Source organism: Zonotrichia albicollis, chromosome 34 (genome assembly GCF_047830755.1).
Source record: "Zonotrichia albicollis isolate bZonAlb1 chromosome 34, bZonAlb1.hap1, whole genome shotgun sequence".
NCBI classification, from domain to species: domain Eukaryota; kingdom Metazoa; phylum Chordata; class Aves; order Passeriformes; family Passerellidae; genus Zonotrichia; species Zonotrichia albicollis.
In genome coordinates, this window is record NC_133852.1 from 2,437,203 (window position 1) to 2,451,838 (window position 14,636).

Sequence of the window (14,636 nt, forward strand, 5' to 3'; positions counted from 1 at the left end):
TCCGTGCCACAGGCAAGGGCAAGGAGATCCCCCCAGGGCTGAGCTGCAGCTGTGGCCGTGCTGGGCTGGGAGATGGAGCAGCACAGAGGGGAAAGGGGCACTGACTTCCTCCTCACCTGCCTCAGTGTCCTGGAGCATCTTCCTCTTCCTCACCACCTCCCAGGGGTTGGCAATGGGAAATCCTGGATTGGGGAAAACAAGGGATGAGCACGTTTGTAGGAGTGTTGGGGGGTAGCAAGGTCAGGACAGACAGAGACGAGAGATCTCTGAAGCCAGGTCATGGAACTTGCGGTTTATTGCAAAGGGCCTGGGTGCAGGGCCCTACTTGGAGCTGCCAGCCACAGCTTGGAGCAGGTCCGAGAGAAAAGAGGGGTAGAGAGCATGAGAGGGTGAGATAGGAAGAGGGGAAGAGTGTAAGAGAGTAAGGTTCCCATTAAAATACAATAAATCTTTTTCTCTGTTGAATATTCTATTTCTCACTAACCAATCTAGTACAAGATACAAATCCTAGAGCATTTACATACAGCCTTTAAGAAGCATTACATCACCACACTGTGTTACATTTTAAGCCCTAAAAACTACACTTTGGACCAATGTGCTAAGCTAGTAGGGTCTGCTCTGACCCTTGGATCAGGCTGCAAGCAGAGGGAATTGCTTCATCAAAAGGGGATTACCTTCAGTCGGGCCACACCATTGTTTTCCAGTTGTTCAGTAAGTAATGTATCCCAAAGCTTGCTTTCATCTCAATCTTGCTTATAGTTTCTATATTCCCAAATTCTTTTGCCAAACATTCATATTTATAAGGCTTCCCTGTTTTATCTTCCCCCAACACACGTTGAGTTTCAAGGTCCTTCTGCCCAAGTCCATCTGTACAAGTCACCGGACACCTAGGCTCCAGAAATCCCTCCCAAACACCAAGATTCAGCCCTGAAAAAGCCTCCCAGGAGTTCCTCTCCCCTTTGGTATTCGGAGGTTCCCCCTCTGTCCCAGTTGCTGGAGTCACACTTGGATTGGGGGTCCCCCTTCTCGTCGGTGCCCGCCCTGCTCAGGCTGCTGGCAGTCCCAGCAATGCCAAAAGCTCCCCCCTCTTGGCTCTCCCCATTTCGGGATGCCGGGGCTCTTTGGGCTCCCGGGCTCCCTTCTCCCCTCATTCTCTGCTCGGGGCTGCAGCGGCTCCAAGGAGTCCCCCCTGCCCCTCTCCAGGCTCTTGAGGCTCCCGCCAATGGCGGCGCTCCCCCCTCTCTGGGCCCCCCACTTTGGGCTCCCGGGGGACACAGGGCTCTGCTCCTCCAGGCTGCCTCTGCCGGCAGCCGCCACCGGCACCCCCCGATGTCCCCCGAGGGGCCTTTTCCGCTCAGCCTTGGACTGCTTCATTCTCCAAACATCCCCAAAAACCCAACCCAGGGACCCCCGGGATATCTGGGCCGGGATCCCCCTCCCCGCTTACCTGCGCGATGTGGGGGAGGGGCGATGATCCCACAGGTGGGGGCTGCGAATTCCGGCAGGGCTCGAGCGCGGCTCCGTCAGCTCAGCCTTGATCCGACTTTGTCCCTCCTCTTCCTCTTCCTCCCGCTCCTCCTCTGTCTGATCTCCACCTCCTTCTCGTCTTCCATCCCGCCCCTTCCATTCCCTCTCCTCCTCCTCTTCCCCCGACCCCGCCTCCTCCTCCCCCTTCATCCCTGCCCTTCCCTCCCTCCTCCTCCTCCCCCAGCAGCAGCCACACCCTCGCTGCCCCGTTCCCGCAGCCCTCGCAGCCCGTGGCAGGAGCGGGGATGGAGCCGGGACAGGTCGGGATGGGCAGCGCGGGGCTCTCGGCTGCTCCAGCCGCTGCGGGCGGGGGGAACCTGGCCTGGGCCAAAGAAGAGGCAAACTGGGCAAACTGGGGGCTGCACATCCAAACTGGGCCTTGCTGGGGACCCTGCCTGGCCACTGCCAGCCCTTGGGGCTCCTGTCGGCACATCCGCCAGGGGGGAACACACACAGGGCTGGGGGATCCCAGCAGTGGCAGCACTGCCAGGGACTGCGCTGCACTGAGATCCTGCTGGGAGTGACTGGGACTGTACTGGCTTTGTACTGACATCACACTGGTATCATGCTGGGACTGTACTGGGTTTGTGTTGATATTATACTAGGATCATACTGGCAGTGAGCAGGAGCCCGTGAGGAGCAATTTAGATCATGTTAGGGGCAAATGGGATATACTGGGAGTGACTGGGATTATACTGAGGGTGACTGGGAGCTGCTGCGAGCAACTGGAAAGATGCTAGGAGCAACTGGCAGGAACTGGGCGTGTCTGGGTGCACGCTGGAGGTGATTGGAAACAACTGGGCTTATATTGGGATGAAGTGGGATCATGCTAGAGGTGACAGGGATCATACTGGCAGTGAGTGCCACTACACTGAGGCTAACTGGGAGTGCTTGTGAGGAAATGGGGTCATACTGGAAGGAACTGGAAAGATGCTGAAGGGAACTGGGCTACACTGGGACATACTGGGAGTGACTGGAAGGAAAGTGAGGGTGAAAGAGAGCAACTGGAACCATGTGGAGCACAACTGGTTTATTTTGGTAGAGACTGGGACCACACTGGGCTCATCTTTGGATCATACTGGGAGGGACTGGACTAAAACTGGGAGTATCTGAGAGTGAGTGGGAACACACCCTGCACATCATCCCCCATACTGAGCCCTATTGGGAGCAACCGGGAGCGCACTGGGAGCAAGCGGCATCATACTGGGACTGACTGGGCTGATCTAGGAAGCAACTGGAACCATGCTAGAGGCAGCTGGGACCATACTGGGAGAAATAGGAAGCAAATGGGATTATACTGGGACCTTACTGAGAGGGCTGGCATGTGACTGGGATCAAACTGGAGCTTACTGGGATCATATTTGGGTTTAAAGGGAGTGACTGGGATCACACTTTGGGTTACTGGCAGCAACTGAGCGAAACTGGGATGATGCTGCAAGCACACTGGAGGAACTGGGAAGGACTTGATGCCTGCTGCAGGCAACTGGGATATACTGGGCATGACTGGGGGATCATACTGGGAGAACTAAGACCTTACTGGGGCCACTGGCAGTGTCTGGAAAAGACTACAGACATGCTGGGGACAACTGGGATATACTGGGATTGTCTGTCACCATACTGGGGGGACTGGAATCACACTGGGAACAACCAGGGCCATGCTGGGGACAACTGGGACTATGCTGGGAAAAACTGGGAGTGAGTGGGACCATGCTGAGAGGAACTGAGATCATATGGGGAGTGACTGGGACTAGAGCAGGGGCAACTGTGTTCAACTGGGACCATACTGGGAGTGTCTGTAACCATAACGGAGTGATGGAAGCACACTGGGAACAGCTGGGCCCATGCTGGGAGCCACTGGGATCACTCTCAGGGTGACTGGAATCTTGCTGGCATTTACAGGGAGCAACTGGGATCACACTGGAGGGACTGGAATTGTACCGGGAGTGTCTGGTAGCAACTGGGATTAGACTGCAAGTGACTGGGATCATACCAGGAGTGGTTACAATCATACTGGGATTAGAGTGGGTGTGATTGGACCCTGACTGGGGGTTACTGGGAGCTACCAGGCCCTGCTGGGAGTCAACTGGGGACATAATTAGAGCAACTGGGAGCACCTGGGAGATAACTGAGGGCAAGTGAACCACACTGAGGTGACTGGGAGTGCCTGGCAATGACTGCCAGAATGTTCAGGGCAACTGGGATATAGTGTGAGGGTCTCAGACCATTTGGGTGTGGGACTGGCACCAGACTGGGAATGTGCTGTGGGAACTGGGAACACACTGGGGGCAAGTGGGAGTGACTGGGAACCTGCTGGGAGAGACTGGGATCATACTGGGAGTGCCTGGGACTATGCTAGGGCCAACTGGGAGAATTGGGAACACACTGGATGAAAGTGGGAGGAACTGGGAGCAACTGGAACCATGCTGTGAGAAATTTGCATCATCATAGGGAAGGACTGGGAGGGACTGACCTCGTCTGGGAGTCACTGGGATCCTGCAGGGACGCAGGGGAAGTGACCAGGATTATACTGGGAGTGCACAGGCCCATATTGGGAATGACCAGGCTCACACTGGGAGTGCCGAGGAAACTGGAAGCACACGGAGGGACCAACTGGGCTCATACTGGGAGCAGCCACTGCTGGCGCTGGGACCCTCCGATGTTCCCCCGAGGGGCATCTGCAGCTTGGCTTTGGAGCCCTGCCAGCTGCAAACCTCCCCCCCAAAAAACCCCAAACCCAGGAACCCCCCTTGGGATATTTGCGCCATGCTCCCCCTGCCCGGGCACCTGCAAAATGGGGGGCGATGCTCCCGGGGCTGTGGCACTTTCAAGGAGCGCCCGGGCCACGAGATTCTCCCTCTCCTCTTGTGCTGCCGCCGCTCGGCCTCTTCCTTCCTCCTTCCTCCTCTGCTCCATTCCAGAAGGCCAAGCAGTGAGGGGAAAGGGGGCGAGGAAGGGGCGGTACCCTGAGGGGAAACGGGGTAGGGAAAGGCCGGAACCGTGAGGGGAAAGGGGACAGGCAAAGGGCAGGAACCGTGAGGGGAAAGGGGCAGGGAAAGGGTTGGAACCGTGAGGGGAAACGGGGGCAGGGAAAGAGCGGAACCGTGAGGGGAAACGGGGGCAGGGAAAGAGCGGAACCGTGAGGGGAAAGGGGCGGGCTCAGGCCAAGGGCAGCAACTGTGAGGGGACACTCTGGGAGGCGGTACTCTGCAACCAGAACTGCAACGGACTGAACATGAACGGGAGAGAAATCAGTAAGTCTAAGAGTTTTATTTGCTGCAAATGCATCCTGTACAGCCAGCCCCACACAATCACTACCCGTGCAGTAGAGGTGCAGCTGCGCACGAAGCTCTTCCCGTACTCGGGGCACTCGCAGGGCTTCCCTTACCGGTGCCTTTGTTGGTGTTGGGTCAAGTGAGAGCTGCTGGAGAAGCTCTTCCCACACTGGGGACACTCATAGGGCCTCTCCCCAGTGTGGATGCGCCGGTGCTTGACGAGGTTGCAGTTGCGCTGGAATCCCTTTCCACAGTCAGGGCAGCGGAAGGGCCTCTCCTCTGTGTGAATCCGATAGTGCAGGACGAGACTGGAGCTGGTCAGAAACCTCTTCCTGCATTTATCACACTCGTAAAGCCTCTCCCCAGTGTGGATGCGCTGGTGAGTGATGAGGGTGGAGTTGCGCTTGAATCCCTTCCCACACTCAGGGCATTGGAAGGGCCTCTCCTCTGTGTGAATCTGATAGTGGCGGAGGAGGTGGGAGCTGGACTGAAACCCCTTTCCACACTTGGAACACTTGTAGGGCCTCTCCCCAGTGTGGGTCATCTGGTGCGTGATCAGGTGGGAGCTCTGGCTGAAGCTCTTCCCGCACATGGAACACGTGAAAGGCCTTTCCCCAGTGTGGATCCTCTGGTGCTTGATCAGGCTGGAGCTCAAGTTGAAGCTCTTCCCACACTCCCCACATTCATGGGGCCTCTCCCCAGTGTGGATCCTCTGATGCTTGGTCAGGCTGGACCTCTCTCTGAAGCTCTTCCCACACTCCCCACACTCGTAGGGCCTCTCCCCAGTATGAATCCTCTGGTGGCTGGTCAGGTCAGACCTCCACCTGAAGCTCTGTCCGCACTCCCCACAGTCATAGGGCCGTTTCCCAGTGTGGATCCTCTGGTGCTTGGTCAGGTCAGACCTGCAGCTGAAGCTCTTCCTACACTCCCTACACTCGTAGGGCCGTTCCCCAGTGTGGATCCTCTGGTGGCTGATCAGGTGGGAGCTCTGAATAAAACCCTTCCCACACTCCCCACATTTGTAGGGCCATTCCCTAGTGTGGATTATCTGGTGCCTGATCAGGTAAGAGCTGCAGCTGAAGCTCTTCCCACACTCCCCACATTTGTAGGGCCGTTCCCCAGTGTGGATCCTCTGGTGCTTCACCAGGCTGGAGCTCTCGCTGAAGCTCTTCCCACATTCCCCACACTCGTAAGGCTTCTCACCCGTGTGGGTCCTCTGGTGCAGGATCAGGCTAGAGCTCCACCTGAAGCTCTTCCCACACTCCCCACACTCATAGGGCTTTTCCCCATTGTGGGTTCTCTGGTGCCTGATCAGGCCGGACCTCCGGCTGAAGCTCTTCCCACACTTGGAACACTCATAGGGCTTCTCTCCAGTGTGGGTCCTCTGGTGCAGGATCAGGTTGGACTTCCACCTGAAGCTCTTCCCACATTCCCCACACGTGTGGGGCTTCTTCCCATCACGCAGCTTCTCATGGAGCACCAGCTCCGAGCTCTGGCTCCATCTCCGGCTGCTTTCCTGGCCCAGCCTGGCTCTTTCCCCCTCAGATCCCCTCCAGCTGCGTTTGCAGCCACTCCTCGTGCGGCATCTCCAGGGCTTTTCCTCCCCGTTGGCTTCCTGTGCCGTGGAGCCGCTCAGAACGGCCTCTGCCACCAGGTTCTGCCGCGGGCATTTGTCCTCCCTGCTCTCCATGCTGAACTCCTCCTCTGGGGAAGAAGGACAAGGACAGGATGGCATTTGCCTCCGTGCCACAGGCAAGGGCAAGGAGATCCCCCCAGGGCGTCCCCGCCAGGACGGTCGGTACCCGCTGCGCCCGGTGTCCCTCCGCGGGGCCTTTTCCGCTCAGCCTTGGACTTGTTCATTCTCCAGTCGTCCCCCCAGAAACCCAACCCAGGGACCCCCAGGGATATCTGGGCCGGCCTCCTTCTCCCTGCTCACCTGCACGATGGGGGGCGGGCGATGATCCCGCAGGTGGGGGCTGCGAATTCAGGCCGGACTCGAAACCGTGCTGCGCCTTCAGCTCAGCCTTGATCCGCCTTTGTCCCTCCTCTTCCTCTTCCTCTTCCTCTTGCTCTTCCTCTTCCTCTTCCTCCCGCTCCTCCTCTTCCATCCCCCCTTCCGCTCCTCTGTGTTATCCCCACCTCCTCCTCCTCTTCCATCCCGCCCCTTCCATTCCTTTTCCTCCTCCTCCTCCCTAACCCCACCTCCTTCTCCTCCTTCCATCGCTGCTCTCTCTGCCCTCATCCCTCTTCTTCCATCCCTCCTGCCCCTCCTCCTCCCATAACCCACTGGAACCCTAAGGGGAAAGGGGGCAGGGAAAGGGCGGAACCGTGCGGGGAAAGGGGGCAGGGAAAGGGCGGAACCGTGAGGTGAAAGGGGGCAGAGAAAGGGCGGGAACCGTGAGGGGGAAAGGGGGCAGGGAAAGGGCGGAACCGTGAGGGGAAACGGGGGCAGGGAAAGGGCGGAACCGTGAGGGGGAACGGGGCAGGGAAAGGGCGGGAATCGTGAGGGGAAAGGGGCGGGCTCACGCCAAGGGCGCCAACTGTGAGGGGATACTCTGGGAGCGGCACTCTGCAACCAGAACTGCAACGGACTGAACATGAACGGGAGAGAAAGCAGAGAGAAAGCAGTAAGTCTGGGAGTTTTATTTGCTATAAATACATCCCACACACCCAGTCCCTAGCACTTGAAATTGAGATCACACATCTCCCAATCTCTTCCCAACTCGATCTAAGCCATGTCAGTAGCTGTGGAATCAAGTGAATTTGTAAAGAGGTAGAGTTTGTTTGAGGTGGGAAAAAACCGTTTTGATGTGGGCCTGAATCTTTTCCGGGTAAGATTGAGCTGTTTTCACTGGGATTTGAGTGGTTTTGAGGTGACAGATCCATCCCTCTTGGCTTTTGGACTGCAGAGAGGGAGAAGAGAAAATAAATAAGGCCAAACGAAAAGGAGAAGCAGCCGAGTGTGTTGCCAGCATGGATCACAGGGAATGTGAGTGACCACAGATGTGCCCAAAGTGGCTCCTCCAGTGGGGGATGGAGCTGGAGCAGCACACGAAGCTCTTCCCACACTCAGGGCACTCCCAGGGCTTCCCTTACCGGTGCCTCCCTTGGTGTGGGGTCAAGTTAGAGCTGCTGGAGAAGCTCTTCCCACACTGGGAACACTGATAGGGCCTCTCCCCAGTGTGGATGCGCTGATGGATGATGAGGTGGGAGTTCTGCATGAATCCCTTTCCGCAGTCGGGGCAGCGGAAGGGCCTCTCCTCTGTGTGAATCCGATAGTGCAGGAATAGATGGGAGCCGCTTCGTAAAGCCCTTCCCGCACTCGGAATGCTCAAGCTGGAGCTGCGGCTGAAGCTCTTCCCACACTCGGAACACTCGTAGGGCCTCTCCCCATTGTGGATCATCTGGTAGCTGATCAGGTAGGAGCTCCTTCTGAAGCTCCTCCCACACTCCTCACACTCATGGGGTCTCTCCATGGTGTGGATGCGTTGATGCTGCATCAGGGTGGAGTTGTCCCTGAATCCCTTCCCGCACTCAGGGCATTGGAAGGGCCTCTCGTCCGTGTGAATCCGATAGTGCAGGAGGAGATAGGAGCTGGTCTTAAACCTCTTCCCGCACTTGGAACACTCGTAGGGCCTCTCCCCAGTGTGGATCTTTAGGTGCACGATCAGGGCAGAATAGTGGCTGAACCTCCTTCCACACTCCCCACAGTCGTATGGCCTCTCTCCAGTGTGGGTCCTCTGGTGCTCGATGAGGCCGGAGCTCCTGCTGAACCTCTTCCCACATTGCCAGACTCGTAGGGCTTCTCCCCGGTGTGGATCACCTGGTGCCTGATCAGGTGAGAGCGCCGTCTGAACCTCATCCCACACTCTCCACACTCATAGGGCCATTCACCAGTGTGGATCACCTGGTGCAGGATCAGGCTGGAGCTCCAGCTGAAGCTCTTCACACACTCCATCCACGTGTGGGGCTTCTCCTCATCATGGAGCTGCTCATGGAGCACCAGCTCCGAGCTCTGGCTCCATCTCTGGTCGCCTTCTCGGCCCAGGTTGGCTCTTTCCCCCTCAGATCCCCGCCAGCTGCGTTTGCAGCCACTCCTCGTGCGGCATCTCCGCGGCTTTTCCTCCCCATTGGCTTCCTGCGCCGTGGAGCCGCTCAAAACGGCCTCTGCCACCAGGTTCTGCTGCGGGCATTTGTCCTCCCTGCTCTCCATGCTCAGCTCCTGCTCTGCGGGAGGAAGGGCAAGGACAGGATGGGATTTGCCTCCGTGCCACAGGCAAGGGCAAGGAGATCCCCCCAGGGCTGAGCTGCAGCCGGGGCCGTGCTGGGCTGGGAGATGGAGCAGCACAGAGGGGAAAGGGGCACTGACTTCCTCCTCACCTGCCTCAGTGTCCTGGGGCATCTTGCTCTTCCTCGCAGCCTCGCTGGGGTTGGCAATGGGAAATCCTGGAGTGAGAGGGTAGGAGCGTAAGAGAGTAAGGTTCCTATTACAACACAATGGATCTTCTTCTCTGTTGAATATTCTATTTCTCACTAACCAATCTAGGGCAAGATATAAATCCTATAGCATTTACATACAGCCTATAAAAATCATTACATCACCATACTGTGTTACATTTCAAACCATAAATACTTCTCTTTGGACTCCTCCTGCTGAGCTAGTAGGGTCTGCTCTGACCCCTGGGTCTGTCTGCAAGTAGAGGGAATTGTTTCATCAAAAGGGGATTACCTTCAGTCGGGCCACACCATTGTTTTCCAGTTGTTCAGTAAGTAATGTATCCCAAAGCTTGCTTTCATCTCAATCTTGCTTATAGTTTCTATATTCCCAAGTTCTTTTGCCAGACATTCATATTTATAAGGCTTCCCTATTTTATCTTCCCCCAACACACGATGAGTTTGAAGGTCCCTCTGCCCATGTCAATCTCTACAAGTCACAGGACACCTGGGCTTCAGATAAACCTCCCAAACACCAAGATTCAGCCCTGAAAAAGCCTCCAAGCGCTTCCCCTCCCCTTTGGTATTCGGAGGTTCCCCCCTGTCCCAGTTGCTGGGGTAACGCTTGGACTGGGGGTCCCCCTTCTCCTCGGTGCCCACCCTGCCCAGGCTGCTGGCAGTCCCAGCAACGCCAAAAGCTCCCCCCTCTTGGCTCTCCCCATTTCGGGATGCCGGGGCTCTTTGGGCTCCCGGGCTCCCTTCTCCCCTCATCACATATGGCAATGTGACATCACAGGGGCTGTGTGACATCACAGGGGCTGTGTGAAGTCACTGGGGAGGTCACTCTGCCCCAGCCCCCCTCATAGCTCCCCCCAGAGCAGTCTAACCCTGCTCGTGCACAGCAGGGTCCCCTGTCCCCCCGGGTCTCCCCCGCCCCCGGCCCCGCAGCCTCCCCCAGAGGATGTTCCACGAGATTGACCCCAGAGCCTGACACGGGGATGGGGGGCCGGGGCCCTGGGGGTGGCACAGGGGGACAGGGACCCCCCGGCAGCGTCCCTGTGTCCCACAGGGCCAGAGCCTGGGCCAGAGCTCCTTCACCCTGTTAGAAATAAACATCATAATATTGGCTTTTTGAAAATATTAAAATGGATTTTGTATGTGTTATGTTACAGTAACTTTGTTGTAAAGATATAGTTTTTATTTCTGTTGTTAGTTGAGCTTAGACATAGTAGTGAAATAGCTGATAGGGGTGTGCTTGTGTTAAACTGCCTGCTTGGATGGGATAACATCCAATGCACACAGGATGAGGACACCTGTACAGATCTGCCAACCATCAGCACTCCCCGTCTGAAGTCAGAGTGGACCAAGGCCCAAAAACTGGAGGTGATAAAGAGAAGGAGCCAAAACCACAGCCAAGAAACACACATGCTTTGAAAAGACAGACCCAAGGAGGGGCCATGTAAAATCGTTCCTGGAATATGTAAAGTAGTTTATGGATATGCATGAGGGTCTGTGAATATGCAACAGGCTGATGTAAGGAAAAGGTATTTCAGGGGGATCCCCGAAGGTAACAGGGTGCTCCTGGCTGAGTGCCAAGATGCACCCGGCCGTAATAACCTTGGCTCCATGGTCCTGGTCTCCCATTGTCCTTTATTAAACTTTGTACATTTTCACAGGAGAGTGAGTGTGTTTTTCACTAATGGAATCGCAAGGAAACAAGGGTCAGTTGTTAAGCCAAGGCTCTGCTGTGACCAAGTGGGGACTGATGGGACACAGGTGCCACTGGGACATTGCCAGGTCTGGTAGGAACAAGGCTCCATTATTGCACAGCAAGGCCTCAGGGCACCCAGGAGAGCAATGTGACAATGACATCTTGGGGAACCAAGTGTCACCTGCAGACACAACGGGGCCTCATGGAAGCCAGGTGCCACTTGGATATTGCCAGGGCAGGTGGAACTCAGTGTCCATTGTGACACAGCACAGCCTCATGGAACTCAGCAGAGCACTGGGACAGCCTGGAATCTCATGGAGCCAAGGCTCTGCTTTGGCAAAGTGGGGCCCACAGGACACAGGTGCCACTGGGACATTGCCAGCTCTTGTGGAACCCAGTGTCCACTGTGACACAGCAGAACCTCATGGAAACATGGGGACCACTGTGACCAATGGAATCTCATAGAAGCAAGTGTCAGTTGTGAATGCAGCCTGGCCTCACAGAACCCAGGGGCAGTGGGGACTGTGCTGTGGCTCGTGGGAGCAAGGGGCCATTGTGACACAGCAGGGCCTCTTGGAACCCAGGAGAACATTGTGGGCCCATGGATTCTCATAGAAGCATGGCCCCATTGTGACAAAGGGCAGTGTCACAATGGTCTCCTTGGTTCCACGAGTCCTCACTGTGTTTAGAATGGACACTTGGTTCCCCAAGATTCCATGGCATCCCTCTGCTCTCCTGTGCTTTGAGGCTGTGCTGTGTCACAATGGACACTTGCTTCCGCCAAGGCTGGAGATGTCCCCGTGGCACTGGGCTTTCATGAGGCCGTGCTTTGTCACTATGGGGCCTTGGTTCCATGACATTCCAATGTCTCACAATGGTCTCCTGGGTGCCACGAGGCCTGCCTTTGTCACAGTGGAACCTTGCTTGCACGAGCCTTGGCAATGTCCCAGTGGCACAGGGGTTCCATGAGACCCTGCCGTATCACAATGGGCCCTTGGTTCCATCAGGTTCCATTGTGTCACAGTGCTCTCCTAAATTCCATGAGGCCTTGGTCTGCCACAGTGGTGTCTTGTTCGTACTAGACCTGACAATGTCCCAGTGGCACCTGTGTCCCACAAGGCCCCACTTGATCAAAGTAGAGCCTTGCTCCCATGAGATTCCACTGTGTCCAAATGTTGTGCTTGGTTTCATGAGAACCTGATGTGTTGACAATTGATCCTTGGATCCTAGAGATTCCATAGGATCATGGCCATGTCCTTAGTTCCACAAGGCCCAGCTTTGTCACAACTGGACCTTGGTTCCACAAGATCCATTGTATCATGAGGTGTCCTTGGTTCCATGAGGACCTGCTGTGTCATAGTGGAGCCATTGTGCCATTCGTTTCCATGGTGCCACAATGGTCTCCTGTGGGGGCCTGAATATATGTTGTATTGTAAGACCTGTGTGGGTCTGAGTTGCTCCAAACGAGCTGCAGCTGCAGGGTCCTTAGTTGGGCAGCAGCTGTAGCTCGTGAAGGTAACTGAAATAAATAGGGGTGGGTCGAGAGTCCAAGAGGAGCCCCTGAGAAGACAGGAAGGACTGTGCTGCAGAGAATGGAGAAGAGCCTCAGCAGAGAGGCAAGAACAACACTGCAGCGAAGATTACAACAGTCTCCAACATTCCCTGAGGCCACACAGCAAAAGAGTGGACTCTTGGTTCCATGAGTTTCCACTCCATCACAATGGTCTCTTGCATTCCATGAGGCCACGCTGTAAAACAGTGGACCCTTGAATCCATGAGTTTCCATTCCATCAGGATGATCTCTTGCATTCCATGAGGCCCTGCTGTGTCACTAAGGAGCCTTTGTTCCATGTGTTCCCATTGGGACACAGTGGTCTCCAGTGTTCCATGAGGCTGAGCCATGAAACTCATGGGCACTTGATTCCATGAGATTCCACCACGGTGTCACCATGGTCTCCTGGGTCCTGGAACAATTCACATTTGGTTCCATGAGATTCCACGGTGTCACCCGCTCGATCTCCTTTAGCCTTCAGTTATATTTTAAAAGTCACAATTGTAACACTTCATTACCATACTCACATTTGCATAAAGCTGTGTCATGTCTTTACAACCCTGGGTGGCCTCAGTGCCTGTGTCAGTTCCCCCTTTGTTGCTCGTCAGTCTTCTGGTGCTCTTTTGATGAAGGCTTCTGTCGTCCTCCTCATGTTGGAACTTTTTACCTGGATCATCAGCCTGTGCCTGGTGCTCCTTGTTCTCCAGTCTAACCTGGTTTGAGCTGGTTTTGCCCTTTGCGAGCTCTGTTCAAACTTGCTCTCTTGCTCTCAGTGTGTTTGTTGTGTCGCTTGCTTTGCTCTCTCGCTTTCTCTGCTGTCTCGCTGGCTTTGCCTGCATGCGAAAAATGTGTATTTTATGATTGGCTTTTCGCAAATATTGAAATGAATACTATATGTCTTGTGTTAGAAAGTAATGCTGTATTAATTCTCTTAAGTGCTGTGTTAAATATAGTTTTAGGTTATAAAAAATGTTAAAATTGAAACTATGCTATGTAGGATTCTTTTTTTAAAGAAAGGACTCACTGTGAGATAGCCACAGGACACCGAAATTGTTCAGAGAAAAAGAATTTATTGCCCTCTTATCAAAAAAATTAACTTCTTCCAGCCTTGAAGGCGCTGTTAGGATTCAGAGGAAGAAGGTGGCACTGACCAGACAGAATCCTGTATTTGAATGGAATTTATGCATCATGGAAGAGGTGTATGAATATGCAACAGGCTGCTGTTTTTAAGGGTTAATCCTTTGTTAACGTGGGTGCTGCCCAGGAAAATGTACTCGGATATCTGTAACTTTTTGTCTCTATTGTCTCATATGGTCCTAATTGAAATTGTCCAAATTATTATCACTGTAATTATATTACTATTTTTATAACCATTTTATTACTATTAAACTTGTAAAATTAAAAAAAAAAAAGATTGGCGTTTTTCACACTGGCAAAGGGATTTTTCAGAAAACATCACAGCGACACTGTCCCAGCTGCAGGATCTGCTTCCCATCGGCCCTCAGCCCAGCCTGGTGCTGAGCAAAGGGGCTGGGCCGGGGTCATCCCCTGGTGGGGGCTGTGCACCCCCTCTGTCTCCTCCCCAAATTCCCTCTGGGGAGCAGGAGCTGGGGCAGGAGCCCTGTGGGGAGGGACAAGGGGGTGACACCGGCATGGGGGGGACACACAGCCCCTGGGGACCCCCCTCACCTGCTGCTGCAGCACCAGGAGGATGAACCCCAACATGGAGCCACAGAGCCCTGGCAGCATCTTGGGGGTGGGGTCTGGTGGCTGCTTTGGGGGGTCACATCTGCCCTAAAACCCCTCCCAGACCCCCAAACCACCCCACAGCTCCTGGCCTGGACTCCCCCAAAGCACTCCCTGTGTGCTGGTGTTTGAGGGTGCCCAGGACGAGGGAAGAGATGAGAATCTTGACTCCGTGTTTCAGAAGACTGATTTATTATTTTATGATATATATTATAAGAAAATGATAAATTAGAACTACACTAAAGAAAGAGAAAGGAGACATCAGAAGGCTAGCAAAGAAAGGAATAAAATCTTGTTACTGCTCAGAGTCCTGACACAGCTGGACCTATGACTGGTCATTAATTAAAAACAACCACATGAGACCAATCAAAGATGCACCTGTTGGTAGACCATC

The 14,636-nt window shown here is 54.7% G+C and overlaps 1 protein-coding gene across 1 annotated transcript in view; it reads right to left on the bottom strand.

Moving 5' to 3' along the window:
* LOC102065258 (uncharacterized) overlaps window positions 1-14,636 on the bottom strand; it is a 78,410-nt gene that overhangs the window by 20,469 nt on the left and 43,305 nt on the right. Inside the window, 7 exon segments of the mRNA XM_074531056.1 lie at window positions 117-182; window positions 1,448-1,521; window positions 3,998-4,114; window positions 4,703-6,295; window positions 7,851-8,589; window positions 8,592-9,026; window positions 9,180-9,245. Coding sequence (XP_074387157.1) covers window positions 117-182; window positions 1,448-1,521; window positions 3,998-4,114; window positions 4,703-6,295; window positions 7,851-8,589; window positions 8,592-9,026; window positions 9,180-9,245 — 3,090 coding nt within the window.